Source organism: Nymphaea colorata, chromosome 1, assembly GCF_008831285.2.
Source record: "Nymphaea colorata isolate Beijing-Zhang1983 chromosome 1, ASM883128v2, whole genome shotgun sequence".
Classification (NCBI taxonomy): domain Eukaryota; kingdom Viridiplantae; phylum Streptophyta; class Magnoliopsida; order Nymphaeales; family Nymphaeaceae; genus Nymphaea; species Nymphaea colorata.
This window is the reverse complement of record NC_045138.2, coordinates 32,953,911-32,969,516: the sequence shown is the minus strand read 5'-3', so window position 1 is coordinate 32,969,516 and position 15,606 is coordinate 32,953,911. Positions and strand designations below refer to the sequence as shown.

At 41.9% G+C, this 15,606-nt stretch overlaps 3 protein-coding genes across 5 annotated transcripts; 2 read left to right on the top strand and 1 right to left on the bottom strand.

Annotated features, from left to right (window-relative positions):
* Window positions 1-1,312: 1,312 nt before the first annotated feature.
* Window positions 1,313-6,787, top strand: LOC116246374 (mediator of RNA polymerase II transcription subunit 18). 3 transcript variants are annotated; one of them, XM_031618232.2, is made up of 8 exons: window positions 1,313-1,645; window positions 1,724-1,787; window positions 3,952-3,988; window positions 4,989-5,035; window positions 5,198-5,297; window positions 5,381-5,438; window positions 6,073-6,429; window positions 6,517-6,787. In XM_031618232.2, exons 4-8 carry the CDS (start codon window positions 5,000-5,002, stop codon window positions 6,617-6,619), a joined length of 654 nt encoding a protein of 217 aa, XP_031474092.1. In that variant the 5' UTR covers window positions 1,313-1,645; window positions 1,724-1,787; window positions 3,952-3,988; window positions 4,989-4,999; the 3' UTR covers window positions 6,620-6,787. The 3 variants fall into 3 exon arrangements, with proteins under 3 accessions (XP_031474092.1, XP_031474091.1, XP_031474090.1); XM_031618231.2 differs by having other exon boundaries at window positions 3,952-4,024; XM_031618230.2 differs by lacking the exon at window positions 3,952-3,988.
* A 1,676-nt stretch (window positions 6,788-8,463) lies between these two features.
* Window positions 8,464-10,620, top strand: LOC116255349 (uncharacterized). The gene is made up of 2 exons (XM_031631148.2): window positions 8,464-9,179; window positions 9,299-10,620. Exons 1-2 carry the CDS (start codon window positions 9,042-9,044, stop codon window positions 9,488-9,490), a joined length of 330 nt encoding a protein of 109 aa, XP_031487008.1. The 5' UTR covers window positions 8,464-9,041; the 3' UTR covers window positions 9,491-10,620.
* LOC116255333 (protein TRANSPORT INHIBITOR RESPONSE 1-like) lies at window positions 9,299-15,268 on the bottom strand. The gene is made up of 4 exons (XM_031631147.2): window positions 14,047-15,268; window positions 11,829-12,321; window positions 10,627-11,391; window positions 9,299-9,440 (listed from the first exon to the last, which is right to left on the bottom strand). Exons 1-3 carry the CDS (start codon window positions 14,550-14,552, stop codon window positions 10,639-10,641), a joined length of 1,752 nt encoding a protein of 583 aa, XP_031487007.1. The 5' UTR covers window positions 14,553-15,268; the 3' UTR covers window positions 9,299-9,440; window positions 10,627-10,638.
* Window positions 15,269-15,606: the final 338 nt, after the last annotated feature.

The following is a 15,606-nucleotide window of genomic DNA, read 5'->3' as shown; positions in this document are numbered from 1 at the left end:
AGAACAAGGTTTTTGAAACTCATTAAACCCAGTTTTCACAAAATTGGGTTCAGATGAGGGTGTCATCCATGAAAGTTTGGTAGCTTTAGGTCTGTGCAATCTGAAGGGGATACCCAATGAATACATACATTCTACTTGGACTTTGCAACATACGAGTAGTCCCAGTCATATGTCATCACCTTGATTATCGCTTCCACTATCATCTCCCAGTCCTGTCAGTTATTTAGGAGGCTACAGAAGGACCTTGTGTTTACACCATAAGCTTCTATTGGGTCCATGTCTTTTACTTCAAATGAACCATAATTTCACGAGAAAGATCCAAAAGCACAGCAGGAAGACAAACACCAGGTTGTGCAGGCGCCAAAGTAGACCAGAGCTCCACCCTTACGATCTCTTCTGGTACATGGTCATCTTTCATGTGATAGTGTCCTAATGTTCTAGGACCACACCCTTTGGCAGTCCTGTAATTGTCATGAGACTACACTGTCGTCACTGCCATTTCATAATCTGAGACACTGATCACCTAATTGGAACAGTCCCTTTTGTATGTATGAACAATATGCACTACTCCATATATATATGGTCTGTCATGCATCTTGGTCAGGTCTGTGTGGGATCAAGATCTTCTCATGTTTGCCTTAATTACAGTTGGTTATTAAATTCAAACCTTGTGTGGATCGTCATTATAGAAATTGAAGTGTCTGAGCAATCAAGTGTGTCATGGACAGGAAGACTACCGCCGGCAATGTTTGATTTTGGAAATGGCCAGCCCAAGAAGGCACTTAGCAGGCCCAGACTACTCCTGCCAATGGAGTGGCCTAAACTTTAAATATTGCTAGACGAAGAAGAAGAAGAAGAGCGAGAGATCAGAAGAAGTGTTATTTTTTGGTATTCTATGAAGATTAGACCATTATTTTGTCTTGTGTCACGGAAGATTAAAACTTATTATTCATCAAATTAAAACATTTCGAGTCAAACTTCAAGGCCTGATTTTAAGTTCATGAACTTTAGTTAGACCCTGAAGATCTAAAATAAAACTGGGTTAAAGCTAATCAAACACCTGCTAACTCCCGTAATGTTACCTTTTTTTGAAAATCACATAATTTACTCAAATTATAAATTTAAGGTGATCCCTTTGGCAAATGAGACCCTTTAAAATCCGAGGTAATTAAGGCCCTGTTTGACAGAAAAAATCCTGTGCATACGAATTTCACTCGGTTTATGGTGAGTGCATCACCCCGGTAAATTGGTACGACGAAGGAAAAATTAACCCGCACAAAAGTCCGACCTCGTCGGACTTTTTAGCGCAGATTTTTTTTTGAGAGCCGTTAGCTCTCTCGTTCCTCTCCTTTTTCTCTCCTCTTTCCCCTCCGTCGAAGCGCCGATTCCCCTCTCCTCTTTCGCTCTCTCGTTCCTCTTCTTTCTCGCTGCCTTTCCTCTCTGGTTCTCTCGTTCCTCTCCTCTCTCGCTGCTCTCTCGTTCCTCTCCTCTCTCGCTGCTCGCTCGCTCTCTCCTTCCTCTCCTCTCTCGCTGCTCTTTCGCTCCTCTCCTCTCTTGCTGCTCTCTCGCTCCTCTCCTCTCTCGCTGCTCTCTCGCTCTCTCCTTCCTCTCCTCTTTCCCCAACGTCGCCCGCTTGCAGCCCCAGGTGAGCCTTATGCGTCTCTCTGTCGCTCTCTCACACGCACGTTCTGTCAATAAATCATCTCTCTCTCTTCACACGCAGGCCTTCAGGCACCATCTTCAACAGGAAATTTGGGTTTATCCCTCTTGGCTGCTCCTTTACTCAGGTATGCCTCTCACGATTCCCCTTTTTTTTTTCACTTCTATCATGCTATGTTTGGTGGGTACCATGGCTTCATGCTCCTCTGTTTTCTCTCTCTTATTCCTTTCGCTGAATGCTTTCTGCAACTCAAGCATGTATTCTCCTGAGAGTTCTATTCTCTGAGTCAGTAGCTTGCATCGCTTCTGTTTTTTCTTTTATACTGTTTTTTCTTTTATATCTTCTAAGCAAATCCCTTTAGTTAAGTAACCGATTGTTGGGTTGTTGCGCCGTTTTTCTTTTTATTTTGTTGTGATCCGAAGAATGGGGTATATTCGGTGAGCTATCAGCAGAAAGTTCTCAGGTCCTTCACTCATTCCATTCTAATGTTCTAACCTTGTTATAGTTTCTTGTTTGGTTAAGAATGAAGAAGCATTGCACTTGATGACTTGAATCTCTGTTGGGAGGCCAGTTACATGAGTGGATTTCTTTCACATTTGACCCCAGATTGTCCTTTTCCAATTTCACATGTTTGGTGCAATTAACCAGAACTTTTCTGGATTCTTAGGCCAACTACCTAAAATCCCATTCCATTCTCTAAGTTTATATTATCTGTCTCCTACCAACCGATCATCTGTTTATGGAGAAAAGACCATGTGAAACAGACTTGCAGTATGCACTAGTCATTAACACGGCTGCTAGAGATCGCTACAGAAGCAGGATTTAAATATTTCCTGCTGAAGAATGGAGCTACTAGTGCATCCTGTTCACTTGTAATAAAAGTTTTAACTTGAACAAATATTACCTACCATTTATTGACATGGTAAGCATCAACGTAAGTTCATGCTTGCCATTTCCTTTTCGTTCTCTTATCGCCACTTTTTGAGCTGGGATGGCTACTGTGAGTTTATGCTTTTGCATTTGGCCTTACTCATATCGTTAGGTTGCACCGATGACTTTCCTTGCCTGTACTAATGTAAAACGTTTACTGAACTTGTATATAGAGGCAGGGTTTAAGATATTTCCTGCAGAAGAACCTAAAGCTTACTCTTCACTTGTAAATTGAAATAAACATTTCAGTTTGTTCAAAATTAGCTTCTGTCCATTGATTTTGGTGGCATCAATGCAAATTTATGCTTGTTGCTTTCCTTTTCGCTGTTGTACCCCCACTATTTGATACAGGAACAGAGTCTGTGAACTAGTCATACTTTTTTTGCATGTTTTTATTGAGACTCATGATTTACATGTTCTGTAGAGTCTTTATTTCCATTTATTCAAGTTTTTCTTTATCCATTTTCAATATTTGGCTATATATCCTGAGGCTTCACTTCTAGTTGTTTCTTTATTCAATTTCATATCCTGTACGTTTTGATTCCTTTACTTCATTTAAGTTGCACTAGATGTTTTTCATTTGTCTCTGCTACATAAAACGTTTTTCAGATTTATATGTGGAGGCTTAAGTATCTTCTCTGAAGAATGTAGTTGCTAGTGCTTCCTCTTCTCTTGTAATAAAATCTTTTACCTTGTAAAAGTATTACTTACTATTCCTTCTTTGGCAATGTGTCAAAGTAAGTTAATTGTTATATTTCTTTATGCAAGATTTTTCATGTTTTAACCGGATTGGATTGTTGTTTTTAAAGATCATCTTCCAATTTGTACCCACGTGAAATTGGAGGAGAACAAAAAAAACGACAAAAGTCTCTCATATATTTTACCATGTGCACCAAACACAGTTAATTTTACCCTACAAAAAACTACTCTATCATCAAACAGGGCCTCAGATTGGAAGAGGGAAAAATTTCATCTTGTATTTTTTTCCAGCATTCTTTTCCATGGTAAATTTACCACGTTAAATTCTTCCCTGTCATCAAACAGGGCCTAAATGTATGAATGTCCCAAAGAGCAGTTATGTCCGATCTCTTTAGATCCTCTCCTACAATTCCCCATTTTTTCCAAATTCCAGTCATTCCTTTCCTGCATCGTCTTCTAGATCTCTCTCTGCCCCCCTCCCCCCTCTCTCGTCGGGAATCTTTGTTCTCTGATTATCTGTTGTTCTACTTGCTTGATTGCCGGTGTCTTCCTGCCTTTGTGGTCGTTCTCTGTCGTCTGAGACTCCTTCCGCTTTATATTATTTGCCCGACTCTCTGTCTTGGATCGACGGAGATTCTTGACTAGGTGGTTTTCATCCTCAGGTCTGAATTTGAAGGAGTTACTCCTACGGAGTAAAAGGTTTGATTCCGTCTTCCCTTCCATCGATGGAATCTAGTGAGTTTCTCTGACCAGCTAACCAGAAGTTCTTGTTTTTGCTGCATTGTGGCTTTGTTGTTTTCAAGACTTAGTGGTGCAATTTCCCATTCATCGAGGGGTGGGCTTCCCATAGATGGTTTTAGGATGAAATGGTATCCGATAAAAGAAAACAAAGTAGGTATTCAAAATTTTTACGAGTCTATGATTTAAAGTCGTTGTTTGTCATTTGGGCATGAATTACGGCCACCGAATAGTTTTCTCTGGATAGTTTCATTCCAGGTGCATGTTATACTGCATTTTGTCGAGAGTAGGGGAGACATTTCTTCGGTTCGTCTATTGATTGGCATGGTGCATGACAAGTAGTTGCTGAAAGCCTGAAACACCTGAAAGAAATGTGAAAGCATGCCTCCCGTGACTGGCGTTAGTGCGAGCCTGTTCTTGTTTTAAGTTTGAGCCTTTCATCCTTTGAGCTGGCTAACACTGTTTTCTAGCTAAACAAGCCCTTGTGGGTCTAGCCTGTTTACTCTTTCGAACATAAAAACGTTCCTCCTTATGCAACCATAGGACCTTAGTCATGTTATGTTTTTTGCTTCATGCATATGAAGCGGATATCTAATGTAACTTATATGTAATATTTTATTTTTTGACCGACTGGATTTTGGAGTTGCGAATTTCTATAAGAGTTGTAGAACACCCGCATTAAAAGTTTAGGAATAAGTTTGAAAAAGTTTTAGGTTATGGCCATGTCTTCCGTTTTTGTGAGATCCAAAACTTAAGACTATAATGCCTGGATGGATCCCTCTTGACAAATAAAAGTTTTGCGAACTCTTGCTATGACTTTGTTTGGTCAATGGGAGTTTGGTTTCTGACAGCTTTCAGAGATATGCTTACTCTTAAGAAACTAAGTTCATTGGGATCATTGTGTGCCTTAGTCAAGTTATGTCCATGTTTTCTCTTTGTTGATATTCGGAATCAATTGTAGATTGACACACAATGGAGTGCGTGGTGCAAGGGATTATAGAGACTCAAGTAAGTTATAATAATTGTTTTCTTCCAGTGGTTGTATCCTGCATTTCTGTGTCATCCTGGAACTTGAGAAGGTTTTTTTTTTTTATGTGAAATGTTTTTATATGATTTCTTGATATGCTTTCATGCATTTTGGGGACCGATGCCTCTCTCATTCTCTCGCAGCATGTGGAGGCCCTGGAGATCCTCTTACAAGGCCTTTGTGGTGTTCCAAAGCAACGCCTCAGGATCCATGAGCTCTGCCTGAAAAGTGGACCGAATCTTGGTGAGCCAAGTTGGTTTCACGAGATGCTGCCATTTCCTTTTGGTAATCTGATGATCATACTTGTATATTCCTCTTATTTCCAGGAATGGTAGCGTCAGAGGTGCGTCTCCTCTGTGATCTGGAGCAGGCTGAACCATCTTGGTAATGTATAGTTTCTTGCCTTTAATATAAGTTTGCATTTCTATTTCAGCTGAAAGTTTAAGCATATGATAATAGGTTTTTCGTTGCGAGTTTTTTACTGACCTATCTTTGATTCAAAGTAAATGTTTGCGGGCTTTAATTAATTCGTCAAAATGTTTTGCTTTACTTCATTGAAAAAAGTAGTTCTGAATACAGTTACCTTGAGTTTGCTTCATTTATTCTGTGTACAAGTGTTTTGTTTTCTATAAAGCTTTTTCTGGTATATCCTTATGTCCCTACCCTGCTGGGTGGACTGGTCGGGTTAGTAAGCCTGGTTGCCTCCATACCTGAAACTGGTATGCTGCGCTACCCAGCGCATAACCTTGTCTCTCCCACCACTCTTCTGGTTGTATGCCATTACCAGTCACAGTAACCTGAGGAGGGGGGAGCCTCTTGTCTCGCTTGGTGGATAAGAGCCTGCACTCCTAAGTAGTTGAGAACATACCTTTACGTCCTTTTGTTTCTCTTATCATTATTTTATTAATCATTTTTCATTTTAACCCCTTAAGATGGGAATGAATGTGTGATCTGCTTTGGAAGCAATATATTTAAATCTGTTTGGATGAGATGCTTCCTTACCTCTTACGTTATGTAGGACTGTGAAGCATATAGGTGGCGCAATGAGAGGTGCTGGTGCAGAGCAACTTTCAGTTCTAGTCCGCACAACAGTTGAAAGCAAAGTAAGCAGGAACGCGTTGCGCTTTTTCTATGGGCTTGGCTACAAATTAGATTATGAACTTCTGAGAGTAGGCTTTGCATTCACCTTTGAAAGAGGTGCTCGGATCACTGTTGCTGTGACTTCTGTGAATAAGATGCCAAAGCTGCATGCGACTGATGAGGCAGTGCCTGTCACACCGGGCATTCAATTAGTTGAAGTAACATCCCCTGCTGCCGCTGATAATTACACTGATGTAGTGGCAGCCATTTCATCCTTTTGTGAACATCTTGCACCGTATGTTGCCTAACTGTTTATTTATAATACTAGACAGACTGACGTACCAAAATTTTTGCCCTCATGGAACTTTGCTTTTCTTTTCAGGCTCCTACATCTCTCAAAACCTGGTGTTCCAACAGGAGTGGTTGCTACTGCTGCCGCCGCCGCTGCATCACTCATGTCAAATGGGAGTGGTACCACTTTGTAATACTACTCTATAAACTAGTTGTCTATCAGTGTTTTATCTGTAAATGAAGCTGTGGTTTCATTAAACTAATCCTACTTACAGTTTAGCAGTCGCTAATGATCATCACAACCGCCATCACCCCAATCATCATTGTTATAATCATTTAATGTTAATGTTCTACTTGAGTCATTTCCAGTGTTTGAACATTTATAAAACCTCTTCGCAAAGAAAAACTAGCCTTGTGAGCAGTGTGTATCTTCGCTGGAAAACTTGCTTTGTGCTCAAAGGACCAAATTGATATTTTTTATCAGAAGGAAATAAACTAGTATCAATAGATTGTGTATTTGTACTAATCAGATGCTCACATGTCATGAATTTGTCTGAGTCACTAGTCGGTCCAAGCGTGGAAACTATTTCTTATTTGTTTGGACGAATAATGCTACGTGTTCCTTGGACTTGATCGTTATGTTATGAACGCTTTCTATATGATGACAAGATAGACATAGATAAATCTTTGGCGTTAACTTTTGTGATGTTCGTTGTTGATCAATTTATATGAAGCCATATAGGTCAACAGACATATACATGTGCATATATGCACAGCATATGGACATATAACAAAAATGTGTGCTTGCGCTTCGATAATGAAGCTGCGTCTCTTATCATGCCCCGTTAAACATTGCCTAAACCCAGCATGTATAAAAAGGAGACTTAATTTGTTTACGGTGGATGTTTTGAGTATTATTTGCGAAGGATGAGATTTTGGGCGATCTTCCAATTTGAGACATCCATCAAATTCTGGGATATGATGAGCAGTTGAGATAGCCTTCGAAAGCTCTTTTCTCTACTTCCGGGTGAAGAAATCGAAAGGATCGTATTTGCTATGTCTGACTTGTTAAAAAGACATGGAAGATCATGTCATTACACTAGTTCGTGTCTTTGTTCTTTTTGAAGACTGTTGCAATTCTGATTCTGATCGATTCGACGACCGACTCACCGAATCACTCCAGTTTTATCCTAAGGTCAATTCTAGCATTGCGAGTTTTACACAAGGAACAATTGCAATGAAGCATGGTAAACATGCACCTTCAGAAACAATGTCCGAGATATCTAACTACTTGATCATTCAACAAAAAAATATCCTAACGTGATCGGTCTAGAGTGGAAAAATTCACTCCCAAATTCAAGGCTCAAAAACTGCGCACAGAAATGCAAAGCACTTACTGTGCCCCCGTTCGTCTAACATAACTTGTATATACTGAAATAAAGGCAAAGAAGCTGATGATATTCAGACATCACGAAGGGGACTTCCTTTCCGTTTGAACGGACCAAAGGTGCCCTGTCGACCAGAAATAAGTGCCAAATTCGCCAAACAAAGACTGAACATTTTAACCACAAAAAACCATGCTGTAAAACCGACAAATATAAAACCAAGTGGTGTTTTGGCTGCAAAGCACGTGGACACGACCATCCCTGCCGACAGACATTTAAAATAATTTCCCAACATGATCATCACCGTCATCAACCATCAGCGTCAGCCCAAACCATTGGCAGAAAAAACCAAATAATCAGCATTATATATATATATATATATATATATATATATATATATATATAACTTTCTCGTGTCCTCATCGGCAGCCACCAGCAACAACTATTGAATCATTATCCAAATCATCTCCACGATGAATACCAATCAATACCATTGCAGTATTGAATCATGTACCACTGACATACTGCCATGACCACAATTCTCCCACGCAATGTATCAGGAGCACCAAACCGCATCACAGACACTCCCCCTCTCCACTCCAAGGGAAACCAGGAAAATTAAAAAGGACAACTGGAACTAAGAACTTAATTATGATAGAAAACCACATAGAACTTGATACGAAGTTCAAGGGATTAAATAAATTTAAATTAAACAATAACTGTTCCAAAGTTCCAATGATCGCCCCTAGATGAAACAACAAACAGAGGCCCATGCCCCCACAAACGTGGTCATCTGCTCCCCTTTCTAATCTCTTACAAAACAAACAAAACAGAAAAATGTAAAGCAATGCTACACAAACGCGAGAAGCTACCATACCAAAACGCGTACCACCACCCACAGCAGCCTGGGACGTAAGATTCAACACGTTGCTCCAAGCTCGACCCACCCACACCCATCCACCACCACCTCCTCACCCTCACCGCCTTTCTTATCAGAGACACGAGAGCAATGCCAGTTGCCTGCCATGTCATCTGGGTCCCGCTTAGCGTGTCATTCATGAAGCTTACCACCCATCTCAGATCCATGTGACATGGCAATTGCCCCTCACCATAAATTCCTCCCCACCACTCTCGCGTTCTGGAAAATATAGCAACAAGAGCAGTTGTGAAAGACCCAGAGGAAGGAGGGACTTGAAGACTCAAAAAGAGAGAGTACGCAAAGGGCGAAACGATGTTAGAAAGCAAGGCTGTGATAGCAGAGACAGATATGCTCAGGCCCATGCAGCAGCATGCAGTCAGCCTTGCGGCGAAAGCGCTAGATTTCTTCGACGTCACTGACTCCACAGAGATAGCTCGCTACATCAAAATGGTAAAACTTACTAGTCTGCTACTGCTACTACCACCCTACTAGTGATTTCCTTGCTGATACCAGAGACCTTGAAATCCTATGAAGTGAAAAAAATACTAAAAGGTGAGCATATGCTGCAGGAGTTTGACGGGAAGTATGGCACAGGATGGCAATGCGTGGTTGGAACAGACTTCGGATCTTTTGTCACCCACTGCTATGGCTGCTTCATCTACTTCTGCATCGGTAGCCTTGCCATCCTCCTCTTTAAAGGAACAGCTGGGCCTGAGACAAGCGGCAGCCAATTAGTCTCCATTGATAAAGTGCAATCATGAAGAAACATGATACATTAGCAACGCAGCAGCAACGTTGACAGTAATGTTTGAAAAGCAACAAAATGGCGAACCGCTGCAAGCAAACAAGCTGATGGCTGTGCCGTCAGGTATGAGATGACTGCCCATGAGTTAATGCTTTAATCAGAAGATGAGACTATGTTGAGAAATAAAGCAAAAATAGTGTGGCCACAGCTTTTCCCTTGTATCGTTTTACTTGACCAAGGAATGAGGAAAATGTTTCCGTAAGATTGATACAAGCGACTAAGAAATTAGTCCAGCCTGAACTAGATAACTAAAAGCTACTGCCCTCAATCGATTGGGTACTCCTGGTTCAAGAAACGACAAAGAAGATGCCAAGATGGAAGCTGCATTTATACATGATAATTTAGAATGATTCCAGACTAGTCCGCAAATACGAGGAGCGTAGTGACAGTTGACACGAACAACGAGAACTAAGAGAAGACAGGAGAGAGTAATAGTGCCATCCGTCGGAGTAAACATAGAACCCGAGAGGATCACTATTCTTGCACCACCTAGCCCGATGCCTGTGCTTCAAACAATAACAACAAAGTGCCCAAGGGAACGTATAAATCTTATACCAGCAGTTGCACGTGTACAGTACATCATACTTCGCATTTAAATAAAATGCTCTTATCGATAATTAATCCCTCAAAATGACATTTCGAACTGACAAATGTTCAAGCGGGTAACGAAAATGACAGAGTTTTGCTAAAAGATTTCAAGAACAAAACGGCAAACATTAGGGATACAATGCAAATGGAGAAGGGTTGACGTTGACTATTGGTTTGAAATCATCAGCACATGACGATCCCCGAAGCGAATCATAGAAGACATGGGAAAAGATACCATTACCATGACAAAGATACATGCACGGCCGGACTTTGATACGAAGTTTTTACATACGGGCATAAAAGTATCCTAGGAATATGATATGCAGAAAAGCTTTCCTATGAGTTGTTGACAAGTAACCAGTATTACATATTACGTCTCTGCCCAAGAGAAATATGTAGCTACGTGAACGGCTTGTCTTTCATAATATAACATCAGAAATGGAAGAAAATGCATAAACTCGTTCACAGCCCATCTATGAGCAACTTCAACAAAGAGAAGCTTACCAGGGACCCTGATCAGAGCGTAAGAACAAAGGGTGGCGCATCAGTTCTGGGGCCAGCCACCGACCTGTAGACGTACACTTTATCTGCATGCGCCTCATCACCCTCGGGATCCTTAATCACTTCAACATTTAGCCTAGGCATCTCCCTTGCCAGTATCCTGCAGGCACTCATCGTCACCCTGCATGCAGACATCCACAACGAGCGCATCTGTTCATAACGCTCCAGCCCTGACAACAGAGCAGCATTCCCAAATGGGCAATCCCTGATCTCTAGTTTCCGCAGTTTGGGGCACCCTTGCAACACATACTGCATTCCCCGATCGCTGCTGCCTGCAAATGCGACCGAGAGTGTCTCCAAGTTCTTAGCATACAAACCAATGTACTCAAATGAGCGGTCAGTGAGAAGCCCAGATACAGCAAGCCTCTGTATCTTGCTGCAATGCTTGACCACAGCACCAAAACCTTCATCCATCGGATCATTTGTTAAATAATCAGGCTCACAGGGATTCATAATACAAAGACGGAAGTGAGTAAAGTTGGGACAGTTTTTGGCCACCGTCTCGACAGCAGCATTTGTCATCCGCCTACAGAAGTAAAGTACATAGCGCAAGTTTGGGCAACCACGAGAAACAGCAACGAAACCAGACTCCGTCACACCACTAAGATCTGGTTCATAAGGAGCAGCAGGAAAAACACGTAGTTCTTCCAGGCCTGGGCATGCAGATGCCACAGCTTCCAACCCTTTGTCCTCAACGGTGTCCAAGACCTGACAGGATCAAAAAACGGAGAAGACATATTATACTTTATAGAGTGCATAGAACGAACCATTCTCAAGAAGCATAACCAAAATGAGGAACAATGACCTTGGATTACAGCCTACAATTATAAATATGACTAACCCATGGTGCTAAATCTACTAACCAAAATAACAACCCAAGCGTCTCACTATATTAAACAGTAGACGCGATCCTTGAGCCCAATCCAATAGTATCGAAGTCAACCCACCCATGTAGCAAAGGTTATTGGGACATGGTTGAAGCTCCCAATTTGTTAACACGTTTCTACGAACGTGAACTAATTTATAAGCCCAACTAAATTAGTTAGTTGCCCTGGAAGTGTACAGAAACCATCTTCTTAGAATGGAAATGTACGAAACAAGTAAACATAGGTTATGCTTAAGAAAAGTTTGATATCATCACATACCCATAAGCGCCGAAGCTGAGGGCATCCTGCAAGCAGCTGAGCCAACTCTGTGTTTTGAAGGACAGCATAGCTTAAATTCAAAAATGTAAGGTTCGCACAAGCCAGAGATAGAGCAGGAATATACAACGACGTTACTTCCCACAAGCCAGATAAAGTATGCAATTTTTTACAGTTGCCCAATGCACTTTTCACCTCAGCAAATTGCCGAATAGTAAGTTCCTGTAAAAGTGACCCAGTGCCAAGGTCCACCAGGTTTGGAACTTTAACAAGAAGCCTCTGCAACTGCTCTGGTGACACACATTTGTTTACTTTCAGAACCTTCAGTGATTTGCACCGTGACACAAGCCTTTCTAGAGCATCGAAGCTTACTTCACTATTGAGACTTGCAAAATTGAGGATCTCAAGAGATGAAAAACTTTCAGGAAAACAACTTAGCCAGTGCCCTCCAAGGTCAAGTACGTCATTCTCTTGTATGTCCATCTCCGTTAAGTTCCTGAAAGTTTAACGTATAATTAATCAGATTAGCAAAAGAAAGTTAGATGAAAATAAAGTACATAACGAAGCACGTCAGATACCACCAGCATCTACCGTAAGTCAAGCTCGAAACACAATTTCCGTCCAAGAATACAAAATAAACCATTCAAAGTACACCACTGCAACATCAGAATGGCAAACATGGCACGGGGTGCCACCTACCAAGTTAAGAATGCCAAATAATTATGCTACTAATACTCTCAACAATTTCGACCCAGATAAACATTAAAATGGATCCTAAAATATGAACATAGGCAAACTCCAGTAGCATTTAAATAGCACGTTGACACCAAGGACACAAAAGAGGCAGAATGAAGATTATGGTCCCTTTTTTCTCCTTAAAGAACCAACAAGTAAATTTACCAAAGGCAGCAAATAAGCTCAGCATCTTCAGCTAAGAGAAACAGACCAAATGCTAGGTTATGCCAAATTATACATCGGTGGACTGCCAGTGTCAATCAGCAATCAATAGCTTTAACGTACACTAACAATATTGCTGCTTGGGCATTTAAATAAGAAGTACGTCTAAGGTGGTTATTTCAGATATAGACCAAGCAAGTCGCATCTTGAATTTAATTGAACATGCTGATTTTCTTATGGACACTATGTATCGTATAAAAATGTGTTATCTTCAGTTTCTCTGATCGTCTTAGAGATACATGTAGACATATTAAAGGTTCTTGTATCTTATCATCCTCATTTATGTGACAGCTATTCCAGGTGCTCGCATCCAGTTCTGCGTACCTGATACTGAACGCTAATTTGATGAAACATGCAAAGATAATGTAGAAACACATCTTCTTACAAGGTAATACGCTAAGAATTGAGCAACCTGGCGAACAACTTAAAAAGTGTATGTGAGTAAGACGGATTCATGAAACTAAAACAAAATTTAGGTGGTGTCCATGAGAAGGTTCTGCAATCTTAAAGAATCATCGTCAGGAAAATTGTGCCCGAATAGCGATTAAGCACAGTTGCATCTTCCATGAAGCTTCAGGCGTGGTTTCAGTGAACATAAAAGTTTCTGCAACACCGAGAAACCATGAAGTAAAGGGATCGGGACTCCATTTTAGATCAATGGGGAGAAAAGATAGGGACCATTTATTCAACTTGTGTTGTGGTTCCTGTTCTATTGTAGAATCATAGAAGGCAAGAGCATCACACCTATCCAGGCCTACAAATACAGCCGCAAAAAGTCCTCAAAGTCAGCAAAGAGACTTAGTGTCAGTTCAAACTTCCTAAACCAGACAGCCAGCATAAAGTCAACCTCATGTAACAAGTGAAAAACAAAGGAAACAGGTGTGATTTCAGATCCCAAATTTGAGAGTGAAGCAGTTGCAACGTCCAGTCACCATCGGTAATTGTGCCATTCAGCAAGCCCGAAGAATAAATTTCAGAAAATAGTCATGTGTTAGACAGATCTTGAGGCTTATAAACACATATTAAGGGCAATTTTTGCAGAGGTATCGTTAGAAGAGAAAAAAAAAAATCTAGGCCTTAACTAAGCAGCAACATCTAGCAAGAGAATATTGTTCACAAACACAACCTGCAATACCAACTTCAAGAAGCCATCCAACATTAAAACGCACAGTTGCAATAGCATCATGTGCATAATTTCTTTCATCCCCAAAACTAGAAAAGACCAAACTGCCAACACAGAAATTACTGAGGGACGAAGAAATACTTGCAATGTGTAGCAATCGACGCAAGGCCATCCGTGCTGAATCCGTCACAGCTAACGAGCGACAGTGCCCGGAAGTTCGGGAAGGAGGTCGCTAGAAAATCAAGGCTCTCATCCGTAACAGTCATCCTCTTGAGCCTGAGTTCCTCCAAGAAAGGATACGCCTTAGCCAGAACAACCAGCCATGAGTGGATATCCGCACCCCAATGCGGCGGGACGAGGTTGAAATCGGAGAATCGAGGCTTCCCCTTGAGCGTGATGCTCCGGATGTTAGGAAATCGCCGGACCAGGATCTGTGGCGAGACAGAATAACAGTTCCCGATGAACACATGAGTCCTGCTCCACCTCTCCGCGGCGTACCAATCCTTGCATACGAGTGAAACCGCGCTGCGATCCTTGTGAGATTTCAAGAAGACAAGGACGTGCTCCAGAACTTCATCAGGGAAGGAGGAAACTCTGGCGTCCTCCTCCCCGCCTGCAGCGTCCTTTTTCCTCCTTGCCACCGACATTTTTGCCAAAAATACGATCTAACAAACGCCTGCCATCAGCAAATCAAGCTTATACTTCTTTAGATCAAAGCGAGATTGTCCATGGCAGGTTCACATCCAAAAGGCCCCGCCGAACCCCAACCTCATAGCGAGAGCCTCAGCTGAAGAGCCGCCATTTTCCCCTCAGCAGACCCCTTCTCCTTACTTCCAGCACTCAAGCTCAACGTAAAAATCAAAATCTTCAGAGACCACGAAAAACCCTAGAAAAGCTCGCTCTTTTTAAGATCAAGCGTGGTCCTCCAAGATCCAAGCAGCGGCAATCCACGAAAAAGGAAGCCCTAACCCTTAAAAACGGCTCCAGGAACCTCGTAGAAGGAATCCCCCCCCTGGATCAGATGCGAAACACAACACCATGGGCTTCAGAAGATGGGATTCAGCATTCACCTTCCAATATCTCAAAAGATTGGGGGAAAGTTTCCCGCAGAAAGGGTAAAGCAAAATCCAAACCCTAGCACAGAGCTCACAGAGCGATCCACCATGAGAGACCAAGCAGAGACAACAGATATTAAGAAGACCAGCCTCCTCCTCGATCGATCCAACTACATATCTCCGTTCTACTGAGATAGAGAGAGAAAGGGAGAGAGGGCCCTAGATCTCCTCTTCTGACGACTCAGATTTCACGAATCTCTCCAAGTTGGGCAATCGGAAAGCAAATTATTAAATATAAAAAAGAAAATCAGAGAGAGAGGAGCTCTGCGAGTTTACCTGACACCTCGCCTGCTGTAGTGGAGTGCTGGCTGATCATCAGTTACCAGAAAGCACATGTTCTCCTCCCAAATTTACTAAAAGCCCATTCGGTGGGACCTCGGATCGGATCCGGTCCAACATGCCCGACCTGCTTTTTCTTTATCGAAGTCGGGAGAAAGGTCCGACGTAAAAGGGGACGGCCTTCGCGAACCCGAGTCGAGTTTCGAACCCCCGTCGTTCCGTCTCACCAGAATCCGGTTCCGAGCACCCTTCCCGCAACGTAACCTCTCAGGAAAATCTCGGGCGGATAAATATCCGCGATATCTTG

Coding starts and splice junctions, on each gene's coding strand:
- LOC116255349 (XM_031631148.2), top strand. CDS start 9,042: ATGTTAGAAAGCAAGGCTGTGATAGCAGAGACAGATATGCTCAGGCCC. Junction 9,180..9,298: donor TAGCTCGCTACATCAAAATG/GTAAAACTTACT, acceptor CATATGCTGCAG/GAGTTTGACGGGAAGTATGG.
- LOC116246374 (XM_031618230.2), top strand. CDS start 5,000: ATGGAGTGCGTGGTGCAAGGGATTATAGAGACTCAA. Junction 5,036..5,197: donor AAGGGATTATAGAGACTCAA/GTAAGTTATAAT, acceptor ATTCTCTCGCAG/CATGTGGAGGCCCTGGAGAT. Junction 5,298..5,380: donor GAAAAGTGGACCGAATCTTG/GTGAGCCAAGTT, acceptor TCTTATTTCCAG/GAATGGTAGCGTCAGAGGTG.
- LOC116255333 (XM_031631147.2), bottom strand. CDS start 14,552: ATGTCGGTGGCAAGGAGGAAAAAGGACGCTGCAGGCGGGGAGGAGGAC. Junction 12,322..14,046: donor TCGATTGCTACACATTGCAA/GTATTTCTTCGT, acceptor TTAAACTTTCAG/GAACTTAACGGAGATGGACA. Junction 11,392..11,828: donor CTCAGCTTCGGCGCTTATGG/GTATGTGATGAT, acceptor TGATCCTGTCAG/GTCTTGGACACCGTTGAGGA.